The 27,326-nt window shown below is 33.6% G+C and overlaps 1 protein-coding gene and 2 pseudogenes across 1 annotated transcript; all 3 read right to left on the bottom strand.

Moving 5' to 3' along the window:
* Positions 1–1,799: 1,799 nt before the first annotated feature.
* On the bottom strand, positions 1,800–2,773 carry LOC142644751 (uncharacterized; annotated as a pseudogene).
* Positions 2,774–6,818: 4,045 nt separating this feature from the next.
* On the bottom strand, positions 6,819–7,724 carry LOC142642216 (uncharacterized). The gene has a single exon (XM_075816554.1). It carries the CDS (start codon positions 7,599–7,601, stop codon positions 6,918–6,920), a length of 684 nt encoding a protein of 227 aa, XP_075672669.1. The 5' UTR covers positions 7,602–7,724; the 3' UTR covers positions 6,819–6,917.
* A 5,489-nt stretch (positions 7,725–13,213) lies between these two features.
* LOC142643170 (methylthioribose kinase-like) lies at positions 13,214–26,731 on the bottom strand (annotated as a pseudogene).
* Positions 26,732–27,326: the final 595 nt, after the last annotated feature.

The following is a 27,326-nucleotide window of genomic DNA, read 5'->3' as shown; positions in this document are numbered from 1 at the left end:
ATAAATAAGATTTTCTTTATTGGTTTTTTGATCTAGAGGAATTATTTTACTTTGAGAATATTTATTATGAGAGAAAAGTTAAACTTGCTTTGTATAAACTTAGTCAGTATGCCTTATGTTGATGGGAACAAATATAGTTTGATGGTATTAGACAAGGTAAAGACAAAATTCTTTCATGGACAATGATGAAAAAGATGCTTGCTATCAACTTTTATCCTTTGGATTGTGAAGAACTTTCGTTGTATACAGAACAAGATTATTAATGGCCAAAAAGTTCATACTTGAATTATTTTGAAGAGCCAAATATTCCACCATTAAAGGAAGAATTGCATGTTGAAGAAAATATTGTTCTTGAAGATTATGAAGAAGTCAAAGAGCAAAATATAGAGAACTCTGAAGAGATGAATGAAGGCCTTGTTGTGGAAGAAGATCCTAAAATCAAGATTATTGTAGAGGAGAGTAATAAGATCTTATTATAGAGAAAAATCTTGAAGTCGAGATAGTAGAGACCATTAAGGAAGAAATTGAAGATGAAAGTTTCAAGAATCTTAATGAAATCAAATCATATGATTGTCAATCTCAAGATCCTTTTATTTTGGTGGTAAGCAATACACCAAAGTTAATTGAATTTATTGGGGTTGATAGATTTGATTCAATTGTCCATTCTTATTTGGTAAATCTTTATAATTACATGAAGTCCAAGGAAAAAAAAATTCATATTGATTTGTTTATTCCATTGATGAGTTGCAAGTATGGAAAGAAGATCAAAAAGCTCAAGCATTCGAAGTATTTGTTTATTTGGAGTAAATGATTTCAAATTTCAAAGATGAACTCGATGACGAGTTTGTTTCAAGTGAAAGGGTCTGATGTAGGACATAATCTATTATTTAATTTTTGTAATTATTTAATTTTGGTATTTTAATGTAAAATTCGTTATTTAAGGTTTAGATTATTTATTTCATTGTTTTTGGGTGCTTTTAATGCTTTTTAGGTCAAACTTGGTTCCTGTTATGGTTAGGTATTAATTAGGAGTTGTTTTAGAATATATTTTTTAAGTAAACGTTTTTTGAACATTTATTCAATTAATAGAATTCAGAATTCTATCTTTATATTTTCTAGTGAATTTCAGACTCTTTCTCTTTGTAGATTCAAGGACCTTTGTGGATTCAAGGAACCCTCATGAATTCGAGGTTATTTTTATAAGCAAATGTGTTTTGTTTTTTGTTTTCTAAAAGTAGATGTATTCTACTTCATGACACTTCCACATCCCGCATCAAGAACACAGCTAACCCTTCAGAGAATGTGTGAACTTAGAATCTAAAATCAAAGTATTTGGCTATGTAATTGGCTTAATTTTCCATAATACAAAGAATACTTACTTGGAATTAAAATAGTTTACTGAATCAATTTTTTAATGTTTTCTTTTGAGGTTATTTTCAGAAACAAATGTGTTTTGTTTCTTGTTTTCTAGAAGTAGACGTATTCTATTTCTTGACGCTTCCACATTCCGTGTCAAGAACATAGCCAACCCTTCAGAGAAAGTGTGAACTTAGAATCTGAAATCAAAGTATTTGGCTATGTAATTGGCTTAATCTTGGATGATACAAAAAAATACTTACTTGGAATTAAAATAGCATACTAAATCAATTTTTTAATGTTTTGTTTTGTCACGTGGCCGTTGTGTGTACTATTTGTGTAAGTGGGTGTGTGAAACTAATACCGCCCACACTAAGTAAACTTGCACATCGGATACATATGATGACAGTACAGTCAGCCATTCATCATGCTTTAGCCTCAAGGCAAAGTTCCGGCAATAATGCCTTAACCTGTAAATACCTGAATCCTAAATTACACCATACTATTTAAGTCTAGATATTTACTACTTAAGATAAGCTAACAGGTTAGCCTAAATATAGATTTATATCTTGCATATGTACTTGCAAATTTGTTTATTACATAATGTTATTAAAAGCAGTTATCGGAGTACAAATAATACAACTTTAATTTATTCATTTCAATTCGGTAAGCTCTAAATCATAGCCCTTACTTAGTTGCCATACTTGGCCTTGTAGTCACTTTAGAGCAGATTAACAGTCTTCCCAAGCAGCTCAACAAAGTAATTAGCACTGTAACCAGTCCTTAATTTCTTGTTCAAATCGGCCACAAATCCATTTCTAAGACCATTTAAATAGTCCAAAAACCGTGCTGTAACATCATATCCTTGGTCCCATCTATCACCTTTACCTGGCTGCACCCAATGTCTAGGCACATACCCTGGCTTCAACCTCACAAAATCTGCAATTCCTTCAATCAATCCTCCTGGAGGACTTTGTCCATTACCATTCCACTGCCATATATGCGTCATTTCATGGAAAAGCACTCCTGTAATCTCCCTTTTCACATCACCGGAATAGCTAGCTATGTATCTAGCGCTGACATGAATCTCGTTGTTGACAGCATATGCGACTCCATCAATATCCTCAATGAACAAGGTCACCTTTGCTACGTTTTTTCTATCTGCAGTAGTTTTTTGCTGGAAGATTTTCCATGTGAAATTTGTAGCGTTTGTCAGTGTCTGCTTGCTGTATGTAGACCCTATTTCGTTATTGAAGCGTGTCCCACCCGTAGTACTGTTTGCGGCGGTGTTGGTAACAACGTAATCAACTGCATGGATTCCTTGAATGGCTACTAGAGTTATAACAAAAGAGAGGAGAAGAAACTTGTGGTGAACCATGACTATATAGTGCCTTTCCTTTCTTTCTTTTAGTTGGTTTTGAATAAGAAATATGGTGATGCTCTATGGTTTATATAGGAAGGTATGTAGATCTTCGTAGCAACTTGTAAGGTGATTCATGCATTCAAATAATTTGCCTTATATTTTATTAGTGGCAGGATAATTATCCCAATGTAGATTTGCACCATAATTTGCATAATTAAATAAGTTTGGCCGGATGCTTATTTAATAAAAATTTTCAAAAATTATGCTATTTGACAAAAAAATGCCAAGTTATATATATATATAGGCTCAGAATTTTTAGACCCAAATTGATCTCCAACCTACCCCACGTACTCCATGCATCTCACTCACTTTGGCCAGATATAGGCCTCTCTTTTTTTCTTTTTCTTTTTCTTTTTCATTCTACGCAAACACACTTATTTATATATATATATATATATATATATAAAAGATGAGTTCAAGTTACACTTGGTATAACCATTATAAACTTACACATTTTTTACATCATAGATCTAAGAGGTCTAATGATTAAAAAAACACAATTAAATATTTTCAAATTATTACCTAATTAATACTAGCATTCTCTCTCTCCTTATTTATTGCTTTCCATCAAATAATATTTTCTTCAACACAATCTAACAAAAAAATTTTGAAAAATAATCTCATTTTCATTGATTTCACAAAACTACCCAAAAAAAAAGTCAGCAAATAACTTTCAACTTGCTCCTTGAAATAAATAAATAAAGGAACTTAAAAAAATTTAAAAAAAAAAAAAAAACTTCAAATAGCCTATCATACACTAAACAATCAAACGTCCCATTTCACCTAAAAGCAATTTTTCAAATAGGCTAGGATGAGAGATCAATGAATATCTGTTGATATTTTTGTCAGTTTAATTGTTGTTGATAAGATGTCTTGCATGATGACATAAGAGATCATAGTGATGTTTATGCTGATATATTGTTGATCAGGAGTTATGTCCTCTCTAAGGGTTAGTTTTTGAGGCATACGCTAAGAAGGAATTGAATTAATTAATGTTGTTAATGACTTCATTCAACATCTAGGATTTATTTTGTGATTTTTGCAATCTTGCTTTTGTAAATTCCTAAATCACTAGCTATAGCAATACAAGGTGAATAATAATACATTTATAATTTTCCAGCAGTAACTTTGGTCTTCAAGAAAAATAAAAAGAAGACAAAATAAAATAAAAACCTTAGTATTCTCCTGGAGAAGTCAATTAAGTGAAGGAAGCGGGAACACGACACCCCCCTCCTCCCATGCCAAAAAAAAATACAACTGGTTCATTAGTGCTAAATTTTGACATATTCTGTGTGATGCAATCCATTTGTTATTTTGGGGAAATCCTTTATATTATTTCTGTAAACTGGGGTTTCTATTTTCTAATAAAATATTCATATTACTTATTAAGAAAAGGAAGAATAATTAAATATAGCGTTCTCTAATACTGTGTTGTATTTGTGTCTTTGGATTGTTGGGCTGGAGTTGTCTCTTATTCAAAGATTGTTACTAATAATATTAATGCTTACTTTTTGCGTCTTATTCAAGACAAAATGACCCTTATTGAGGTTTGCAGAGATTTGCTTCTTAAATTATGTGCTTGATAAGATACTTGTGATGGTAGTTTTAATACTTAATACACTTGTGTATAGGTTGGTCCACGATTCTGCTTGAACCCTATCAAGATATTTGGTGGCATCTTTGGAGGCCCTACCCTGTATGAGAATCCTTTTTTCGTATCACCAAATCAGGTATTCATTGATCTCTCATTTCATCAAAAAGCAATTGTGAAATCAATGAAAATGGGATCATTTTCAATTTTTTTTGTTAGACTGTGTTAAAGAAAATATTATTTGGTGGAAAGCAATAATAAGGTGAGAGGGAATGCTAATTTTTTTTTTTTTAATTTGGAATAGGGGAAGGGGAAACTAGATACTTAGGAGAATAGAATAAGGACTTAAACTCACACGCCAACTCCAATAATACTAGTATTAATTAGGTAATAAATTGGAAAACAATAGCATTTAATGATATTTTTTTAACCGTTAGATATCTTAAAAATTTATGATGTAAAAAATATGTAAGTTTATAAGAATTACAACAGGTGTAACTTGAACTCATCTCTATATATATAAAAGACTTTATTAACTAAAGAAAAAGGTCATGCAAAAGAATATGTGTAGTCCTAATAACAAACTCAAAGCAAGAGGGACAATTATTCAAATCAAAAGAGTAAAAAACATTACACTTAAGAGACCATTAGGCTAAAGTATGCGCTGCTACATTAGCAGGCCTAGATGCCCAAAAAATTAAAACATTACACTTAAACTTTAGGGTGTAAGAATTTTTAGCAACTTGCTACGTTGTTCTCGTATGAATTACAAATTAGCAAGGGCACTTAGTCATGATTTAGAACATTGATACTTCCTCAATTTTATTTCCTCTGGTTACATTTTCATAAGGCTGACCATTTTTTTTTTTTTGGTACTCGTACTATTCAGTACAAAAAACTGGGTCTATAAGTCCTCAATTTATTTATTTTTAAATTTTGCTGGACCTTTGGTGGCGTTTTAAAACGCCTATATAGGCCTTTGAAGAGATATTTTTTAAATGTTTTTTTAAGTTTTTTTTTTTTTTTAATAGATTAGGCTACTTTGGATAATTATAAATGCAGTGGTCTCTAGAAGATATTTAGGATAATTTCTTGGTGAAGTTCCTAATTTGTATCTATCTATTTTGAAATTAGGATTACGTCGTTGATTGATTTTTTTCAAATTAATATAATTTGGATTTTTTTTTTTGTTTTTTTAAAATGATGTGGACATCTGTACGTCTTTGCTTTGCGTAATGTTAAAAAGACAATGCATGTATGAACATTTGAAAGTGCTGTCTTGACTAATATTTGTGGAAAAATCAAAAGGTCCAAAGGTTGGGTCTGTGTTTGTGGTTGTGATTCTTGAATCAATATGTGAAAAACGAAGCATTAAAGGTAGAAATTCTTGTTGGTGGCATTGATTGAAGATTAGACACAATTAAAGATCGAAACTCTGTGTTCGTAGTTCTACTAATGCTAGCAATAAAATTTGGACACTGCATTAAACTAAGAACTTCTAAACAGATTAGCTACTGTCCAGATTGTTTAGACTTTCAATTTTCAAGTTACAAACAGATCCCCAAGTTGCACGAGAATTTAATAATTTTCTTTTCTTTTCTTTTTTAAGTTGTAATTAAGGAAGGTTGCATACAGGGGCAGAGCTAGGGGGTCGAGAGGGGGCAATTGCCCCCCGACCTCACCCAAACCCACACCCCCAAAAACATATATATATATATATATATATATATATATATATATATATATATATCTTCCTATATTTTATTTGTATATGTTTCTGTTTGCTTTAAGCTTATATTCTACATGTAATATTGTGCTACGGGGCTGTTACTTTTGGCTCTACTTGTAATGTACTTTTCTTGGTTGATGATTACCAAGAAGCTCATTATATTCCCCTAAAAATATCATTTTTAGTAATAATAGCTTTGACCTGAAATTTTATTTTGAAAATATTTTAAATTTGTCTAATATAATGAAGAGAAAAATTCTTATATGCACTCTATGTAATCTTGAAATTAAAAAATGGTATATTATCACGACATCTCCAACCTATATGCCAAAAATTTTATGTTGCTTTCTTTAATTCTTCTATAATGCTTTTAGTATAAACACAATATAGCATAAAATTAATAAACATCAATACTTTTATGATTTAAAAATAAAAAACGCCATACAATCTATTTATAAATAAAAAATTTAATGCTATGCACAAGGAAAAAAAAAGAAACAACGTAACACTTACATTATATTTTATATGCTAATCAAATTTTTTGTTTAATTAGTTAAGTATTATTTTAATTATACTCTGCCACTGGTTGCATATGTGCTTAGTTATATTGTCTTAAGAAGCTGCATGCATATGCATACTTCAAATTTCCAACTGGGCAAGCTGATAACATCCAATAAAAAGAAAGTACAAAGAGAAAAAAAAAATCTGAAAACAACCAATAAATAATAATCTCATCACATTTATTTATCTCATGAATTAACTGCATGATAGAATGATACAACATTTTATTCATAAAAATTAGCTTTTAATCAGCACTCTTATTTTGCATACTGGGCTTTGTAGTCACTCCAGAGCTGATCAACAGTCTTCCCTAGCAGTTCAACAAAGAAATTAGCACTATAACCATCCTTCAATTTCTTATTCAATTCAGCCACAAACCCATCGCTAAGACTATTGCAATAGTCCAAAAATCGAGCAGTAACATCATAGCCTTGGTCCCAGTTATTTCCTTGCCCAGGCTGCACCCAATGGCTAGGCACATACCCTGCCTTCAACCTCACATAATCAGCAATTCCTTCAATCAATCCTCCTGGAGTGTTTTGTCCATTACCATTCCACTGCCATATGTGTGTGCTTTCATGGTATAACACTCCAGTGATTTCGGTTTTCACATCGCCAGAGAATCCATTGATGTACCTTGCACTAACATGAATCTCGTTGTTGCTAGCATATGCAACTCCATCCATGTCATCGATGAACAAGCTCACTTTGGGCACGTTCTTTCTGTCCGCATCAGTGCTTTGTTTGAAGAGACTCCATATGAAATCTGTGGCAGAAATCAGTGTTTGCTTACTGTAGTCAGACCCAATCTCATTGTTAAAACGAACTCCACCAGGAGTGTTCCCAGCGTTGTTGGTGACTTCATATTCAACAGCATGGATGCCATGAGTGGCTAAGACAAGGGTTACTAGGAAAGAAACGAAAAACATTTGGTTAGCCATAGTTATCTTGTTCTTTTACTCGGTTTTGTACAAGAAATGCAATGGTGCTCTATCATTTATATAAGGAGTAAGATTTTTTAGCAACTTGCAACGTGGTCCTCTCATTAGAACTTCTTGGATACTTCCTCGATTTTATTTCCTCTGTTTACATTTATTTCATGGTCACGTATCTTGCCGGCTAAGGAATGGTAAACCTTTCCGAATCCAATTTTCGTAGCCGGAAATTTCGCACCAAATAAGAGAATGTTGACTTTGACCAATTTAGCCGAAAAAACATTGACTTCTAAGTGTGAAGGCTCAAGGCTATAGTTTGCGGTTGCATACCGCGCAACCCATGTCTCATGAAGAGATTTTTTATTTCCTTTCTCAATAATAGTTTAATTAGGCTATTTTGGATAACTAGGATAATTTGAAATGCAGTGGTCTCTAGAAGATGTCAAGGATAATTTCTTAGGTGGAGTTCCTAACTTTGTATCTATCTGTTTTGAAATTAGGAGTAGTTGATTGATATATATATATATATATATATATATATATATATATAAAATAAGTGCTGAGATAAGATTTGCACAATGGTTCTCTTATAAAATAGACTAGACAATGAGTTTGGCTTACTATATATTTTTTTTACTAAAATCTTCTTGGGTAAATTTCACTAAATACCCCTGAGGTTTGGGCAAATACCAAAGAGGTCCAAAAGTTTTCAAAACTAACCCTTTCAGTCCTTTAAGTCCAAACAAACCTAACGCCGTTAACTGCTCCTCTCATCCCTTTCTCTATCTATCCCTCTTCTCTTTCTTGACCGATAAAAATAGAAACTCTCCTGTAACTTTCTCAGTAAACAAACAGGGAAAGAAAATGCTTGAATGAATCCAACAATCAAAACCGAAAACACACAACAAAAATCACAAATTCATCAAGAACTGTGACCAAAAAAAAAAAAAAATCAGCCTCTCAACTCAAAATCCTAATCCCAAAACCAAACCTAATAAATCAAAACCTCTCTTAACCAAAAACCCAAAACATCTTCTCAAATTCACAAACACTGCTCACTCCATCACCAAAACCCCTTACCAATGGCTCTCAAGCTCAGCATCTTCATCAGCAAAGAGAAAATCTTTGCTCAAACCACAGCAAACCCAAAAAACCTTTGCTCAAACCAAAGCAAATCCACCTTGCCGATCCAAACCAAAATACACAAACCTCCGCCGCCGACCTGCCCCCGATCCAAACCAAAATCACAAAGCTCCACCGCCAACCCACAACCAATCCAAACCAAAATCCACACCTCAACCACCGACCCACCACAGACCCAAACTAAAATCACAAACTGCAATCACTAACCCACAACCAATCCAAACCAAAACCCACACCTCTGCTGCTGACCCACAAATAACCCAAACCAAAATCCACAAACAACCTCCATCGCCAACCCACAAATAACCCAAACCAAAATCCAAAAACAACCTTCACTGTTTTTGCACCGAAACCCATGAACGCTGCTTACCCACACCACAGCGTCGTCGCAAAGACCATGAGAGAGAAGAAAAGGACAAGAGAGTCAAAGAAAGGTATGAGAGTGGATGAAGGTTAAGGCAGTCAGAAAGATTGAGAAGAAAGGTCTGAGAGTGGAAGAGGGATGAAGGATTCAGAGAGAGTGAGAAGAAAGAGGGATGAGAGAAGAAAGGTTTGAGTGAGTGTAAAAGTTAAATAATGGTGTTAGGCCCATTTGGACTTAAAGGACTGAAAGGGTTAGTTTTGAAAACTTCTGGACCTCTTGGTATTTTTCCAAACCTTAGGGGTAGTTAGTAAAATTTACCCAATCTTCTTTTATTTTAATAAGAAACTCTCACATCATTCACTAACTAAATAAAATATGTAGATACTAAAACTCACTATCATTTGCCATTGTTATTTAAAACAAAATGAAATGTCTAGTTAAAAAAATGTAATGAAAGTATACCAAACCCTTAGACAATACTATTGAATTGCTAAATTTCTTTTTTCATTATCAACAATTAATCACACATTAGGGTATGTTTAGGATCCGCTTATTTTGCTGAAACTAAAATTTTTTTGCTGAAAGTACTATAAATAAAAGTAAATGTTAATTGAAATAGTATAGTTAGACTCATGAATAGTACCAAAAATTGAAGTGAGACCCATAAATAATAGCAAAAATAAGCTAAATAGTCAAATAAATTGACAAAAAAGACACTTCCAGCAAAAACTTATATCTTAGAGAAATTGTTTAGTCTCTCTTACAAAGACAATCAGGATTCGAATATTTCATATAGTATTTTTCTAGCAACCTTTCATCTTATTTCCTTCTAGAACTGTTCCCTTTTCATTTAAGAAGAAACTAATCGTAGTAAATTAAAGATCGGTTGAAGTGGTGATTCAAATTAACTTCAAACTATAATAATGAATAAATGAAGAGGTGGAACAGTAGTGGGGTTTCATAAGTTTCCTTCTTTCCTCCATCTTAGTTGTTTTGACAAAGACTGATAACTAGTCGTCTTTAATTGGCATTTTCTTTTTCTTTTGGACAGGAACTTTAATTGGCATTAATAATTTGGCATAATGGCATGTCTAGATTAATATTTGCAACAAAGTCAATTACCAAAGTCATAATCTAAAACCAAAAGATAAAAAAACTTGGTATATCTGTCACTGAAAACCAGCCAATTTAGGTGACTTGTGGACGAATTGCTGAACAAGACACCAGGTTCTAGACTTAGTCCAGATCATGATCAACGAATTTAACATAATCTAGAGCTTCTACCAGGTATTTTGATTTTTGACCGCTATTAAATTTAGAGAAATCAATGCCGAATTCCTCTGACTAAAGAAAAGCTTTCCTTTATAAAGAGTAAACTCTTAATTTTATTAAGAGTAATATAAAATGCATGATGGGTTTCTATATACAAAACATGTGTAAAGCGGATTATGATCTTCCCAAAATTTTAAACTAACTCTAGCTTAAAGTTTAATTGTAATATTTCATGGTTAAATGAATGATTTAGATTTCGTCACATCAATATTTTAAATGGAAACTAAAGTAATTTAATGGTTAATTCAAATGTTGATTATGTGTTAAAATTCCAAATATCTATTTAACTATGAATGGTTAGGATGTTAAAAAAAACTTAATTGTGAAGTTGCCCTAAAAAGTTTAGAGTATTTTTGTTGAAACACCAAAAAGTGCTAATTGAATTATAAGATATTTGACAAATAATTTGATAGTTACAATAATAAATAAAAAAATTAAACATTTTACATCCCATTTGAAAATATAAAAAATAAAAAATGTCAATTGAATTACAAGTTGTTTGAAAAAGTTTAGAGAAAGAAAGTAAGAAAGAGGAAATGTTAATGAACAGTTAGATGCCTTCAGAATCTTTTTACAAAACTGAATTTTCTTCCCCTTTTCAGCAAAAACACCTAAAGTCATTTTCATATATTTTTGGGAGGGTTTGAATATAAGCAGATCCACCTAAAAGCACGTTAGATGCTTGTGTTTGATTACAATAGACCGACCCGTAAATTGCGCGTAAATTTGGGTTGAGGGTATTAAATATCATTTCCATGCTCCGCTTACCAAAGATGACCCATCAGAGTTGACTCAGTCAAGACTGGGCCCAACCTGAGCTTCTACCCCACTTTCCCTTATCTCTCTTTTCAAGAAATATCCTTAATCTTATCATGTCTATTTCCTTAACATTCAGAGAAATTGTTCTCATTTTTTGTTACGTACATTCCGTGCACACATTGACAGGTTCATAATTTTGAGCGTAATATCTACATTATATATATATATATATGCCATTTGTTACACATATATTAATGTTCATATTTAAAATATAAAATGTGTATTAATATGCTCAACGGCAAGAGCATTTGCAAAGCTGGCTCAACAAAATTTGGAGTTTATGATGATAAATTAAGTCGGGTATCTTATATTTAAGTATAAATTATATAAATTTATATAAAATTAACCAAACTAAGGTTAATTTGATGAATAACTCCTAAACAAACTAAAGATAATTTCAAAATAGTGTCAAATGGGTGGGTTTAGTTGGATATAGGGTGGGCATAATTGAGTTGAGTATATAAAATTCATTTACTTATTTATTACCCATTTAACTAATTACTTTTAACCCAAACCCAATTTAACCCGGTTATTATGGCCAAACTCCAACCCACCCAATTACCCAATATTCAAAATTACCAAAATACTACTAGAACTTGAAATGGCCAAAGTACTTATAAAATCCTTTAAATTTACTAAAAATACTCTCTAAGAACATTTGCACCCGGTCTTGAGAATGCTATATATTTCTATATTTTAGCATCAAACCACTAAAATGATGCAATACCCGGATTGCCAATTGTAAAAAATTTTACAATGTTGCTTCAAAATCATTCTATATGTAAGATAGTAATGTGTATAATAAAAAATTAGTTTTTTTATTGTCTGATTCTTCTCTCTCCTCTTCTCATTATTTCATTTCACTTTCTTTTTCTTCCTTCTCTCTCTTGTTTTGCTCTCTTATCTTCAAACCCAAAACCCATGGTGGAAATGAACACCATCACCAAGCTACCATGGCCAAACCCACTGTCATAGGCCCACCGCGAGCCACCACCATCATAGGCCACCGCAAGCTACTTGACCAAGCTATATGGCCCGTATTCTCTCCGTCTTCTCCATGGGTCGCAGCTTCGTCACGGGTCGTGGGTGCATCAAATCTGGCGTAGGTCGTGGCTCTCTCAAGTCCAATGTGGGTTTTGGGTCCCTCAAGTCTAGCGTGAGTCATGATGGGTTGATTTATGGTTCATGGGTTTTGATTTTAGGTGGGTTTTGGGTTAGAATTTGCTATGGGTTTTGATTTATTGATGGATTTTAGGATGGGTTTTGCCTTTTGTTTCAAATTTTGTGGGTTTTATTTGTGTGAATTTTGTTTTGATTTTATTGTGGGTTCTGTGCATATGTAGGTTCATGGTAGTGGTGGGGTGGGTTGTTGCCGTGGTGATTAGGTGGGTGGTGGGTTTGGCGAGGTGGTGCTTGTATTGCAATGGTGGGTTTATGGTTTTGGGTGTTGTGTGTGTGGGTTTATCTGTGGGTCTGGTGGGTTTACTTGGTGGTCTAGTAGTGACATTATGATATGGTGGATGTTGGTCTGGCGATGGTACTGTTATGTGGTTGTTGGTTGCTTTAGAGAGGGAAAAAGAGAGGAAGAGGGAGAGAGAAATAGTAAAAAAAACAAAAAACAAAAAAAATATTTAAATAAAGTGAAAAAAATAAAATTTGGAATGTTAGGTTAGTTGGACAGAATGGCATATGCTATCAAACTACCAACATTGCTAGCAGGTCTGGTGACAAAAAGAGAACAGGCAAATTCCTTGAGGATCAAGTAAATGTATTGCAAGTTTTGTGAGGTTGAAGGCAGGTTATACAGAAAAATGAGAGGTTGATTCATCCAATGGTAATACCTTTAATAGTCATTTAATATAAAAGTTCTCTGGCTGCCAAAAAAAAAAAAATCATTTTAAGTTTTAACGAAACCATTCAAAATATTGATTATCAGGTCCACCCACCACTTTCATGGGCATTGGAGAATGATAAAATCATATTAATAGCAAGCAAGGACCTTCTGCATTCGCAGTTCACAGTATTGAAGCAACCAAAACAACAGCAATAAAAGGAAATCTTATTCCTTTGTCTTAATGTTGACATTACAATACACATAGTAACAGTTCAATCTACAAAGGATCTGGAAATCTTGCCCGCAAAACCCCAATATTCAAGCAAACTATGATTTATCAATAACTTAGTTATGACTGGAGTTTTTGAATGGCTGAAATAACTTCAGTAATGGCATGGAATTTTCTCCTTTCCTTGAGAAGTAACTTTGCCACTTCAAGAGCCCGGTGTCCACAATCTGCTCGTCTGCTAGCATCAGTGATTGATTCAATATCCTCAACATGTGCAACATCAACAATTCTCCTGTCAAAAGCAGAAGATGCCCAAAATGATCAATACTAGGAATTAATATCAACACATTAGAAAAAGAATTTCACTAGAGATTCTAAATACAGTGAACATTAGCAAAATTATCCCCCATAAGAAATATATGAACTCATTATACAGTGTCATTGCCCTTTTTTGTTGATTTACCGTATTACATCTAGAAACTACACAGTGATAACATCTTCCCTCAATAGATAATATGCAATAAAAGTGAATTACGAATGACTCCTCCTTGTCAGAAGCTAATTCATCTAACATATTTTCCATGCTTAGAAAATGTGTCCATCATTGGCATTTTACAACAAACACAGCAATCCAAAGTGAAAAGAAAATTTATTAATGAGTCTTAGTTCAATATTTTTTCTAAAGGTTTAGTATTGATTCAATATGGTCACCAAAGAAACAAAATCAGGTGCCACAGGTTTATTAAGAAATGCATTCTTCTATTGACAAGGATATTTGGCCTTTGTATTAGTGGAAATGGTTCCAGAAAATGATCAAAAAATGGGGACAAGGCTTGATTCATTGTTATAGAATATGATTATAAACAAATATCTTCAATTATGGATTAAAAATATTTTCTTAATTTCTTTACAATTTGAAAATCTTCCATCAATTAGCATTCAGAGGTGACGGTCTGTTTGAGATGCACAATACCCTTTGCCTAGGGATAGTAAGCCCTAAAAGGTGAAAGCAATATGGTTAACTTTCAAAAGCAGTGAAAGGAATGAATACTGAAAACATTTACACACAGAACACAGAAAATATATTGAAACCAAAAAATCTGTAATCAGATTTGTTACCTTATCATTTTGGCAGCACCAAATCCAAGTGTGTAATGGAACAAATCTTCCATAAATTTCTTTTGTACAAGCTGATGAAGCTCAGGATTGTTATATATTGCAGGAAGATATGCCTCACCAGAACCATCCTTGTGCTCATCCCAAAGTGCAATGAATTTCTTGTTGAAAAGATTCCAAGTATCTTCAATTGTCCTCAATATCCACTCCTTGTATGTCTGCACAATAATTCCAATATCAAATATGACCCTTAAGAATAGCTAAAGAATAAGAAGTAATAATGTAAACACCTCCAAGCAGGTAACAAGTCATGCTTTCTACAAAAGGAAACTTCAATGATAGTTTCCTAAAAAAACAAACAAAAGCAAAGAACTTCACCAAAAGAAAAAATTGTTACACCCCACCCATCAAACAGGTCTGATAGAAAGTTGTCCATCCACTACCTAATCAATTGAGAGGAAAAAAAAAAAACTATTACAAGAAATTAATAGCGACGTGGGCTTGTGCGGGAAATGTTATACAGAATAATAATGAAGGCAAGAAGCTATGTTTGTTTGTTTGCTATTTCGAAAATTAATTTTCAATTGTAATCTTTATTAGATTGCCATGTTGGAGTAAAATGGCTTATGGATAATTTGGGAGAAAATATTTTATGCCAAGTAAATAAAGGACCCTTTGGGACTACATTTTGTTGAATTTGTTGTTGTAATAGAAAGGGGTCTCTCCTATCAAGGGGGCATCTTTTTCCATGTTCCACAGATCCTTCTCTCTTTTCCCACAGAAATAACTTGGTGAAAATTTCAACATAGTTTCAAAGTCCAAACAAGAAGGGAAAGATTAGTTGAAAAAAATGAATGTCACATGTTTTTATTTACTGGCAGTCTGGCATTAGCTTCTACACTAATTATTTTACAGAAAAAGAAATGATTCTTAGAAATAGAAACCATTAAATTGAAAACAGAGAGGCTCTTGCTTGTTTTCAATAAAATTAATTACTTTTCAAAAGAAAAAATAAAGACACAGGCAGTTACTGAAATAGGACATACTTTTCTGTCATTCACTTGATCAGCATGTCCATCTTGTGCAAAGAAAGCCAAAATCAAGTTTCCAAGAAATGCTCCAATATCAAAACCCATAGGCCAATAAAATGCAAAATCCGGATCTAAAACTTGAGTTGACTCATGAGTAACCATGACAGAACTAGCGTCGAGATCTCCATGTAGAAGAGCCTGGTCTCTCTCACAGAATCTAAAGGAAAAGAAACTATTTAATATCTCATATAACACTAGAAACAATAGAACTGCTACATCTTACAAAAAGAAAATAACAACAATGAGCAAGTACAATACTTAGATTTTAACTCAGCAACTTCAAGCTTCAAAACATTACCCTCTCGAAGAGCCTCAGCATCACGATCGAGATAAGGGGAAGTCCAATGGTTATACTGAGAAACCTTGGAAGGGTCAGAAAAAACAACCTGCTCAGTGAGCCTGCATAACTCCATGTTCCCACAAAACTCAGCAACTGCATAAAGCAAGAATGAGGCATATTACAATAAGGACCATATAAATATGAGACACCATTTACATCTAATTACAACACAATCACACTTTGAATAAACTCATCAAACCCAAAACATAATTTTTTTATTCTTTCTTTTTGATAATTATAGTTAGGGGAAGTGGGATTTAAACCCTGGATGTCTTCATTGTAAACACCAAGAAGTATCTATTGAGCTGCAAGGCTCTTCGCAACCCAAGACAAAATTTAAGGAAAGTAATTCATAGTAAGAGCAAAAAGGCAAACAACAAATAAACAAATCAAAACAAGTTGTGATCAATCTTCCCAGGATAATCTTCAAGCACTCTAGACAATTTAATGTCAAAACACCTGAGTTGCAACACAAAATGTAGAAGAGAGTGCAAGCAAGACTATTGTCACCCCAATCAATTTCAAAGCAACCTATTGATAAGAATCAATCCTCTACAATCTTACTTAGATGCATCAGCACATTCAAAAAACTTAGTTAAACATTCACATGGATGGAAGTTACTTTGCAAAACTTAAACCATAGTCAGTTACAATTATATATATAGCCTAGCAAGATATGGTCATATTGTGAAATAAAGACTCACAAAGGAGAAGATCATATAATACATGCCAGATACAACAACCATACAAAATTGTGAATTGAGGTTCACACACCTGCACGTTTGTGCTCTGAGGTGGAACGATAAAGGAGGGATGTGAAATAAAGTGTCCTTGCAACGAATTTTGACGTGTTCAGCCAGCAAGGGGTATTCAATTCCCGCAATCAACCCTTTTTACACTATAATATGTGGAGGCTCCAAGTAATGCATGCCAATCAAAGACATAGTAAGATCAAAATGACAAACTTTAGGCACATGCTCAAGACTCAATCGACCCAGCTCTGTCAATGCCACTGCCTCAAAATATGCCCGTTCCATAGTCATTGACCAAGATTCCCCTATACAACGCATGTATGGAAGAGCCTGCAGAACCGCATGGCACAACAAATTACAATATAGAAGACAAAACCACGAAAGATCAAATCCAAGTCATTGAACTGGAGCACGCAGAGAGAATATATGATAAATACCGCTAGCCACAAAAGCTTAAGATATCATGATAAATTATTGAGTATCCCAAGAGCTCAAATTAATAGGGAATTCAAGTTTTAATCATTTAACCTTTATTCTAACTGTATATACCTTGACAATAACAACCAAACACCATGATTTAGCTTGATGTTCAAGTAACCAAGATTGATACTCCTTTTGATGATTATTGAGTGAGAATTGAGATTGTAAGTGAAATTTCAATTGCATAATATATGCTTGCAATAGATTAGCCGATCGTATTGAGAGTACAATTTATTCTTAATTTTGTAATTCATATGTTTCACGAAAGTAAATTACTTTTACATCTTAACCACTTTGTTCAACGTTTGTTTGGGTATTCTTCTTAGAATTGTACATGCTAAAAACTCCATTCCAAAAGAAAAAATTAAATAAAAAATGTTAGGAGTGGCAAAAATGATCCAAACCCATTAACTTGCCCGTGAACTGCATTTTATAAATCAACAATTACCCGCCCAATTAGAAATACCCAAACGAATAAAGATACATTGGTATTCCATATAGATGGGTATTAATTGGTAATTCTAATTCATTGAGTTGCCCATTTAGTAAAACTTAAAAATTTTATTTTACTCAACAATATTAACCTTTCAAAGTGATCAAAAACCCATGAAACCAAATACTCCATAACATTCAACATTACCAAAATCTACACACTACTTGTGTCAACTTGTAATTGGATTTTGACACTTCTACGAAATTCCATCACAGATATTTGAGCATTTTAAGTCAATTTATGCACCAATCATGATTTAAGTACGGTGTGGAAAATGGTGTGTCCCTAGCATTATTTTTTTGGACATTTCAAAGTTATTTTGGTCATGTTAGAAATTCAGGGATATTTAGTCATTTTGGACAGTTAGGAGTATTTGGGTCATTTTGGGCATTCCAAGGGTATTTTGGAGGTTTAGAGGTATTTTAATTTTTGGTCATTTTGGACTCTTAAGGGATATTTGGATCATTGGGGCATTTCAAAGTTTTAAAGGGTATTTTGGTCATTTTTAAGGTTCTAGTAGTCTTTTGGAGATTTAGGGTATTTTGGCTTTTCTAGAGAGTCCTAAAATATTTTGGTCATTTTAAATTTCGGGAGTTTTAAAATATTATAATTATAATTATATTTATATATAATATATATTGTGTTTATATATGCACGTGAATTTAATGATAATAATTGGTTAAATGGGTGTGTTGGGTTTTTATTAATAAGTAAATAATTGGGTTGATTCCTGCTTAAATTAAATTAAATGGCTTAGGTGAATAATGAATATTTAATATATATTTAAATGGGTAAATATATATATTCAAAACTCACCCCTACCTATTCATTTCTCTAACACCCAGCCAATAAAAATTAAAACGCAAATATGCCCAGACACAGCATTACAAACAAAATGTAGACTATTAAGGTTTTGGAATGGGAACAAACCTGCTTCATGACGAAATATCTGGCATGGCTGACTACGATGTAGACAAAATTGAGGTTGCCATCTCCGACCTCTTTAACCTTGAGGTCGCTGCCGAGCTTAGAGTAGAGAAAGGGCACGGCCTTTATGTACTCAATCAGGGACTTCTCATCCAAAGGCCTGAACTCAGGGAAAGCCATTGTGAGCAGCAATGAATATGATATAAAAAAGAAGAGGTTGAATCACTATTGGTGGAAATGTCAAAATGAAGAGTGAGATGAGACTAATGAGAGTAGGACAACTTCTTTTGATATGGTGTCTCATCCAACTATTCCATTCCCTACTCATGCTTGTAAGACATCCAGTAACCCGTGAACCACCTGGATGGTGAGAGTGGGAGGACTTTTATTAGGAAAAGAGAATAAGCAAATAGTTGGGTACATTGAATCTGGTCAATTGTAAGAGTAAGACTTAGTCCAAAGGAGAGACAAAGTTGGTATTTGGCTACATAAAATTATGTGGGTTTTTCTTGTTCAAAGATGGGAGGAACCGGATTCAGATTCTCCATTTGGAAAATTACAAAAAGATTAAAATGTTTTTAGCATGTTCCTTGAAGTTTGAACTTACAGACATAGCTACCCAAAAGGAAATTCTTTCTTATCTTAAATTGAAAATTGGGACCATTGGATATACAGCAATAAAAATCATAAATTTTGATATGCAATATAAGAATTTGATATATTAAATTTTTTTTTTTCATCTATTTATGTTTTACACAGCGAGATTAAATCTTAAAGCTCCAAAGTTCATAGACTTTCACCCAAATCATGTTGAATTTGAACCATTTCAAGATGTTTTTTTATTAACTAAACAGCAAGATTATATACTTAAAGTTTAATTTAATGTTTCTTTATACCACACTGATGGATACTTACAAAACACAGATCCAAATAGACATCCATATATTGAAGCTGTGTGATTGGGGAGAGGGGGTCAAACCACATACATGAGCAGAGAAAAAAGGGGAGTCTTGATCCTCTCAATTGCAGACTCTTCCTTTACTGACACAAAAATAGCACCATGGCTCAGCTTATGTATTTGTTGACTTCTTTGATAATCATTGCAACCATGCAAGCATTTGAAGCAGTGCAGTATGTAGTGACCAACAAGGTGGCTTCAGTTCAGTCCCTGGTGTATGTGCTTTTATAATGAGATTGAAGAGACTGCTAATGAATTTGGAGCTGGATACAGCAACTGACTGCAGAAATCTGCCACAGAAATCATTTGCAGATTCTTCCAACAGAGAATACCAGCAGAAAAGAACTGCTGAAATCTGCCACAGAAATCATTTGCAGACTCTTCCAACAGAGAATATCAGCAGAAAAGAATGTGCAGCGAATGAGCTTTGTCTGTTGTAAAGATGGCCAATGTAGCATAGACTAACAACAACAAAATTCATGTTAGCGCAAACTATATTACTGGCTAGTCAGGTGATAAAAGAGAATAGGCAGATTCCTTGAGGATCAATTAAAGGGATTGAAAGTTTGGTGAGGATCAAGGCAGGGTAAGCAAAACCACATTGGGTCTATGACAGATATCATAATTGGGATAAGAGGCAACAGCCACGTTTCTCAACTGCTGTAACAGTTTCAGGAATGGGTTTGTGGTGGAGCTCAACCACAAGAAGAGAAGGTCCTATACATCTTTAACATTTTTTATTGAGATGCTAGGTGGACTTGAGAGAGTAGATAAGCTATAGAGTGACTATTAAGGCTAAATACAGAAGCAAAGCCTGGAGCTGCATCTGCAATTACAATTCATATAAAAATGTTAAATGGCAGTTCTCTGATAATAACTATAGAATAAATGGGGAAATTCATGAATAAAGAAGAAAAATATTCATATATAGAGAGGATTCCTTCTACTCCTGCTAAAGTCACGAAAAGCATTTTCTTTTCATTTCATGGCTGCAACTTGCATAACAGAGACATTCCAGTCCAGAACCTACCATATTGTTCTGTTCTCTAAGTAAAACATAACATGCACAGCATTATATCCTAAAGGGCATTGTTGACTAGGATATCAATGACATCAGAGGAGACATCTGATTTAGCTTAAAGCATGTGCAAGATATATGACACAAGGACAAGGTCTTGAATTTCCCTACAAATGCAAATAGGTCCTATATAATTCTCATCTGACCATCTTTGAAAGGTTAATTTCAGGGCCAAGTGGCACCTGTCTTGACCAATCTGATGCTATGGTAAAACCATCCAATTAGGCTTCAACAAATTGAGTAGATCAGGGTCTTAAGTAAGAGCTGCCAAGCCATAAAAATTGGAAAACATTTATACAAACCTAATGGAGAACTTTGAGGTGAATAAGTTTTACTTCAACGTAATAAGAGCATGCACACACTTTTACTTCAACGTAATAAGAGCATGCACACACACATGGAAGCCAAGTCAATCAACATCTCTTAAGCAATTACAAAATGCCAAAAGCCAAACTTCCGAAAAGAAATACCCCTAATCACGTACCACTTCCAAATGCTGTGTTGGGCTTTTGAACAGCATCAATTAAATAGATTCTTAACTGCTAGTATCTATTATCCTTCCCTTTTCTTTTTTGTTTTGTTTTGTTTTTGTTTTTTTGACAAAAAGAACAAAGGAACTCATGAATTAAAATCCATGAACAATCAACGACTACTACACCACCTCCCTTGAGGTATATGTTTCCATCAACCTAGTAGTCTATAGTAAGTAATTGAAGAAAAAAAAAATCCCTGCTGTACAGAAAATAGAATTAAAAACATGAGCTAAGACATACATGGAAACATAAATGCCTCACAACACACCGGGCCTGTTATATCACAAAATCAAGAATAACATGATGAGACTTGAGAGCATATCCTCATCTCTGCGATGGACAAGACCACTGGAGATCCTCACAAACTTCCTAGAGTAACTCAATAATTGAATCAAGGACTCAACTACATGTGGTTTCATCTGGAAACAACGGTTTCAAAAGAGTGTAGATGTAGAAATAGTGATTAAACCCAACGGACAATAACTAACCTCTAAATAAATAAGGCTTTAAAATAATTTCAATGGAGTCTTACAATTTTTTTTTTTTTAGGGTGTGGGGTGGGAGGTGTCACTTAATGATATAGAAAGCTTTTATCATAGATAAAACATACAATAGACAAGACGACATAAACCCAAAAGCTCATCATTCATAATTATACATATGATTTTAAATAAACTATAAAGTTCAGAAGCTTGTCATTCATTGTTCATAATCATACATATGATTCTAAATAAACTAGAGAATTTAAGCCAATCATTAGGGTCCATATAATGACAGCAAATCACAAACAGTAGAAGCTTAATCCTCTTTCTCACATGCATATTATAGCCATGCTAGAAATTGCAACCCTTGCCATAAACAAGAACTCTAGTATCATCCCTGTTGATAAAAAAAACATTATTAAAAAATAAATAAACAATAAAAGGGAATACTAACATCATACCATGATCTCTAATGGCAATGAAAAATAACGCTCTAGTTAATTCAATATGTCAATAATGGTAATTAGTTCGCAATGATGATAAGAATCTCAAACTACAATCACTACAAGGTGTCAATAGCAAATTGTGTTAATACTACTGCATGATTATATTTAGTCTAACAAGAAATAAATAATTAAACATAATGGCTTTACCAAAGTTCACACACCATTGAAACATGTTTACTGAATTTAAAATTTCAAATAAGAAATTACATCAATCAATTTATTATATCAAGTAAATAACCTCATTAAACATGGAGCAAATAATGTAGGTGCTTCTCAGCCAAAGGAGAATTTAGTCCATTACCCAAGCATGTTATGCTTTGTTTATTGTTTTTTCCTTCAGTATTTTATAAGATTTATTAGTTATATCAAAGATGAAGATAGGATCATTGTAGGCAGCTTGAGCCTACAATGATCTTCTATCAGCTTCAATTCAATCTTATTAATTATCTTCCTTTCATTGTGATCTCGTTTTATTCTTAAAACCTTTGTAAGCATCAATTTGCTTTATAGATGACATCTTTTGGGCAATTCATTTTAGATCTACTCTGGAACTCAGTTATCTTTTTTCAGTCGAGGGGAAAAAAAAAAAAAAAAAAAACCTTCTTTGTTGCTTGGTTTGTTACTTCTCAACTGATCTTCATGATCTTGTGTGGTACCTCTATACATGTATTTAATCCTGTAACACCATAAACCCTAGTTATTTGCTTAGGAGAGGACCAGAAGATACTCAATTTATCTATCTTAATCAATCATGTTATCAACAAGTATGTTGAAGTCCATTCAGTATTCCTCCATTACGATTACAATGTCATGAGTCATGACACCTATATAAAAAAATAAAAAAAGAATGATTACAATGTCAAGACAAATCCTATCCTAAAGTGTGAAGGGCCTAGGAAGTAAAATAAAGTTATGGTTCTCTAGTTGGAACATCCTGGTCTTTCCAATGGAAAGATCCAGGTTTCAATTCTCCCCCCACCCCCAACTATTGATGTACCCAAAAAGTAAACAAGACGAGTCTTTTTTTTCTAGGTAAATAAGACTAGTCTTTTATTAGGGTATGTTATACATTGTTTACATAATTGTGTATTTAGCATATTATAAAGTCATGTGACTCACTTATTCATTTGGAATGTGTGTGATACCCCTATATTTATTACTCATTTTGCATTCCTCAAGGCTTCTATTCAAGAGAATCACATGGACTAATAACTAATTCAAATAAATAAATAACTAAAAAAGAAAATTTGGGTTGTAGAAAAATTAATATAAAATTACAAATGGAGAAGATTCTTTGATTTCTCTCTAAACAAGTTCTGATGAGACTCTCTAAACAAGATCTGATGAGGATCACCACCAATCCAGCTAATTTGTTCACTAAAGCTTATTCAAAGTAGAAATGTACTAGTGAAACTTAAGAACTAAAATTATAGCATGTTCATCACAATATGTCTACTTAATTGTTATCGAGGTCAATACATTAAGTCTGTGAACTGCATCTATATGAGTTGGTGAGTTAAGATGGAAACATCTGATGTAGGTTGGTCCTTCATATAACATTCAAATTTTCTATTGAATGATGTTGTGGCAAACATGAATGGAAATACTTTTAATAATTCAACCGCTACCATTCAAGTTGTTTACGATATCAAACTTTTTTTTTCCACCTTACAACCAGTGGAGGGGGGTGAACCCAATTTCTCTCAATTGAAAGAATCAGAAACCTGACATTGATTTCGACGAACTAACCTTTGTAACATAATGAAAAATGGTTTTTGGATGAACTCTTTAATGTAATAAAATATTGATGTTTTTTTTAATTTTTTTTTTTCGCTTATCTCTGGCCCCCCTAGCTTGAGATTCGGGTTCATCCTTGCCTAGTACTCAACTATGAGTTGTTCTCCTTCGATAAGAACATTTGACTTGAGTAACATTACCAATTTTGATGACAATGATTCAGATCCATGTTTGGGGTTACAACAACCTGAAGCAAATAATTTTCTAAGTTTTTTTGTCCCTGTTTTTGCTTTTGAATGTATTTAAATTTTTTTTTCCTGACCTTCAACGCATTTTTAAATAGAATGCCCATAATGTTTGAATATTCTGCTGGCAAAATTACCAATTTTAATGCTAATGAAGGAAGGATCTTTCTCAATCTTGGTCAAATACTTGTGTATTATTTTAAGAAGAGAGGTCAATTTTACAAGTAATGTTTTGAATCGGGTTCATATCTCTACAGAGTGGAATGTATCTCATTCATTTTCTTCTCAGAAGCCAGGATTGGTACCATTCTCTACCGGTATTATAACTGATTTGAAACATTTTCGGAGACTCGTTGTGAAAGTGTTGATGAAAAACTACCCTGGTAAATCTGCTAGTGAGATTTTGGAGAAGCTTTCTAACACTTTTAGGTTGTTCTTTTTGCCAGATTTTCTTGATGAGTCCACTGACAATAACTATGCCATTTTACAAGTTTTATACCCAATATTTTTCAATTTGAACGAACGTCTGAATTTTCATATGTTCATATGTTCATTCGAATTGAAGAATATCGAGTGTAAAACTTGTAAAATGGCATAGTCATTGTTAGTGGACTCGTCAAGAAAATTTGGTGAAAAGAACAACCTAAAAGTGTTAGAAAGATTCTCTAAAATCTCACTAGCAAATTTATAAGGGTAGTTTTTCATCAACACTTTCCCAACGAGTCTCCAGAAATGTTTCAAATTAGTTATAATACCGGTAGAGAATGGTACCAGTCCAGGCTTTTGAGAATAACATGGATGAGATACATTCTACTTTATAGGGATACAAACCCGATTCAAAACATCCCCTAAAAATTAACCTCTCTTCTTAAAATAATACACAAGTATTTGACCAAGAATCCTTACTCCATTAGCATTAAAATTGGTAATTTTGCCAGCAGAATATTAAAATGTTATGAGCATTCTTTTTAAGAATGTGTCGAAGGTTCGAAAAAAAAAAAAATACATTCAAAAAAAAACAAAGACAAAAAAAACTTACAAAATTATCTGCTTCAGGACGTAACCTAAACATGGATCTATTTCCACTGGAAATAGTCGGTGCCTGTTGATATGGGCACCGACTATAATCCAAACATGGATTATCGTTGGATTATAGTCCAGACATGGATTATAGTCGGTACCTAAAGCAGATTATAATCCAGATATGGATCATAGTTCAGACATGAATTATAGTCCAGACATGGATTATAGTTCAGGACGTTGTAACCCAGACATGGATTATAGTCCAGACATGAACATGGATTGTAGTTCAGGACATTGTAATCCAGACATGGATCTATTTCCTCTGGAAATAGATTATAGTCCAGACATGGATTATAGTTCAGGACATTGTAACCCATTGATCTATTTCCTTTGGAAATAGTCGGTACCTGTCGATACAAATACCGACTACAATCCAGACATGGATTATCATTGGATTATAATCCAGACATGGATTATAGTTGATCATCGACAGGTACCGACTATAATCCAGACAAAATCATCTGCTTCAGGACGTTGTAACACAGACATGGATCTGGATCATTGTCCTCAAAATGTGCTACCCAAGTCAAATGTTCCTCCTATAAAACGAAAACGTACTAGGCAGGAACGGACCCAAATATCAAGCTAGGGGCCATAGATATGCGGATAAAAAAAAAAATATCTGTGGTATTCGTAAAAAAACCATTTTTCATTCTGTTACAAAGGTTAGTTGGTCAAAATTAATGCCATGTTTTGAAGTTGAAGGAAAGAAAAAAATTTACTAGAAGCAGAATGGAGGTTGGAGGCTGCAGCGGCTGGCGTCGGAGTGGGGTGGGCAAATAAAGCAGGGCTGTGGCGGCGACTGGAGGTGCGTGACCTCTAGGTCAGTCTCTGCCTCACATGGGTGGTTGATCCGTCAGTGGGTGTGGGTCAATGGCAGTGCGGTGAGTCTCGCATGGGTGGACGACGGTTGTGGTGGCGGTGGCTTGGATGGCAGCGGCGTGGTTGGCAGTCACTCACTCATATGGTGGCGGCGGTGTGGAGTCGTCTCTCTCTTGACGAATCTTATCTTCTACTTCCTTTTATTGAAAAAAAAAACTGTTATTGAAAGAGGCAGCTAATGAGCTAAGGGGAACGACCCTGCCCCTGAAAACAGAACAAAAAATCACGATATGGATCGCTGCGTAAAATCCAAAGTTCAGAGTAGCACAGCACACAAATTCAAATAATAAATATAGCTCACAAGCACAGAAACACAGATCTACAACTACAAGCAACTAATATAGTTCACAAAAAATAAAAATAGAAAAGCTTTTTAAATTTTAAAATAGCAAAAACAATTTACAACTTAAAAAAAGACTAGCAGATCAGAGAGGAAACAAGCACCGTAAAACAGATCAGTATGAGAACAAGTATTAGGCCTCTGTTTGGTAACTGAGAAATCGCAATCCATCTCCTTTTTTCTCGGTGTCAATATCTCTCTCTATCTCGGTCTCAATCTCTCTCCCTATCTCAGTCTCAATCTCACGGTCCCTCGCCGACTCGCAATCTCTCTCTCTCTCCCCCTGCCGATCCGACGATCCCTAACTCTTTCTCCTTCCCCCTTTCTTTCTCCCTCAATTCCTCAGTTAGGGCTCAATCGTATTGTGACTTTTTGTTCTGTTTTCACTTTTCAGGGGCAGGGAACGGCGTCGTTCCCCTTTTCTGCCCTTTTTTTTTTTTTTTTTTTAAGTTTTTCGTTTTTCTTAATTACAAAATTATTATTAAAAAAAAAAAAACCCAAAACATCGTTGTTATGGTTAGTAACGGAAAATTGACAAAATTTGGATTTTAGCCTATTTTTTTCGAATTAGGTTAAGTTGTAAAGTTTGAATTGGGCTCTTAATTTTTTTTTAGTTGGGCTGGCTAGGCTATCTGGGCTGTTAAGGGATGGCCAAGGATTTAGAAAAGAGGAGCCCAACCCTAAAAAAGTGGCCCCTGACCCTTTTGGATCCCGTCCCAGGTACATTTAAGGTTCGTAGACCTAATTTAAGTGTGAGTTTAACAAAAATTATTTTTGCCAACTTATTTTACTATTTAGTTTAGTTTTGTTACTATTTATAGGTCTCATTACACTTTTTGATACTATTTATAAGTCTCACTGTACTATTTTAGCTAAATTTTACCTTTATTTACAGTACTTTCAACAAAAAGTTTTTAATTTCTGCAAAATAAGCGAATTCCAAACAAACCTTAAGTGGTGACTCCAT

The sequence above is a fragment of the Castanea sativa genome, chromosome 7 (genome assembly GCF_040712315.1).
Source record: "Castanea sativa cultivar Marrone di Chiusa Pesio chromosome 7, ASM4071231v1".
In the NCBI taxonomy this organism is placed as follows: Eukaryota; Viridiplantae; Streptophyta; class Magnoliopsida; order Fagales; family Fagaceae; genus Castanea; species Castanea sativa.
This window is presented reverse-complemented; position numbering and strand designations above follow the sequence as displayed.

Bases quoted from the DNA above. Each gene is read 5' to 3' on its own strand.
- LOC142642216 (XM_075816554.1), bottom strand. From the start codon at position 7,601: ATGGCTAACCAAATGTTTTTCGTTTCTTTCCTAGTAACCCTTGTCTTA.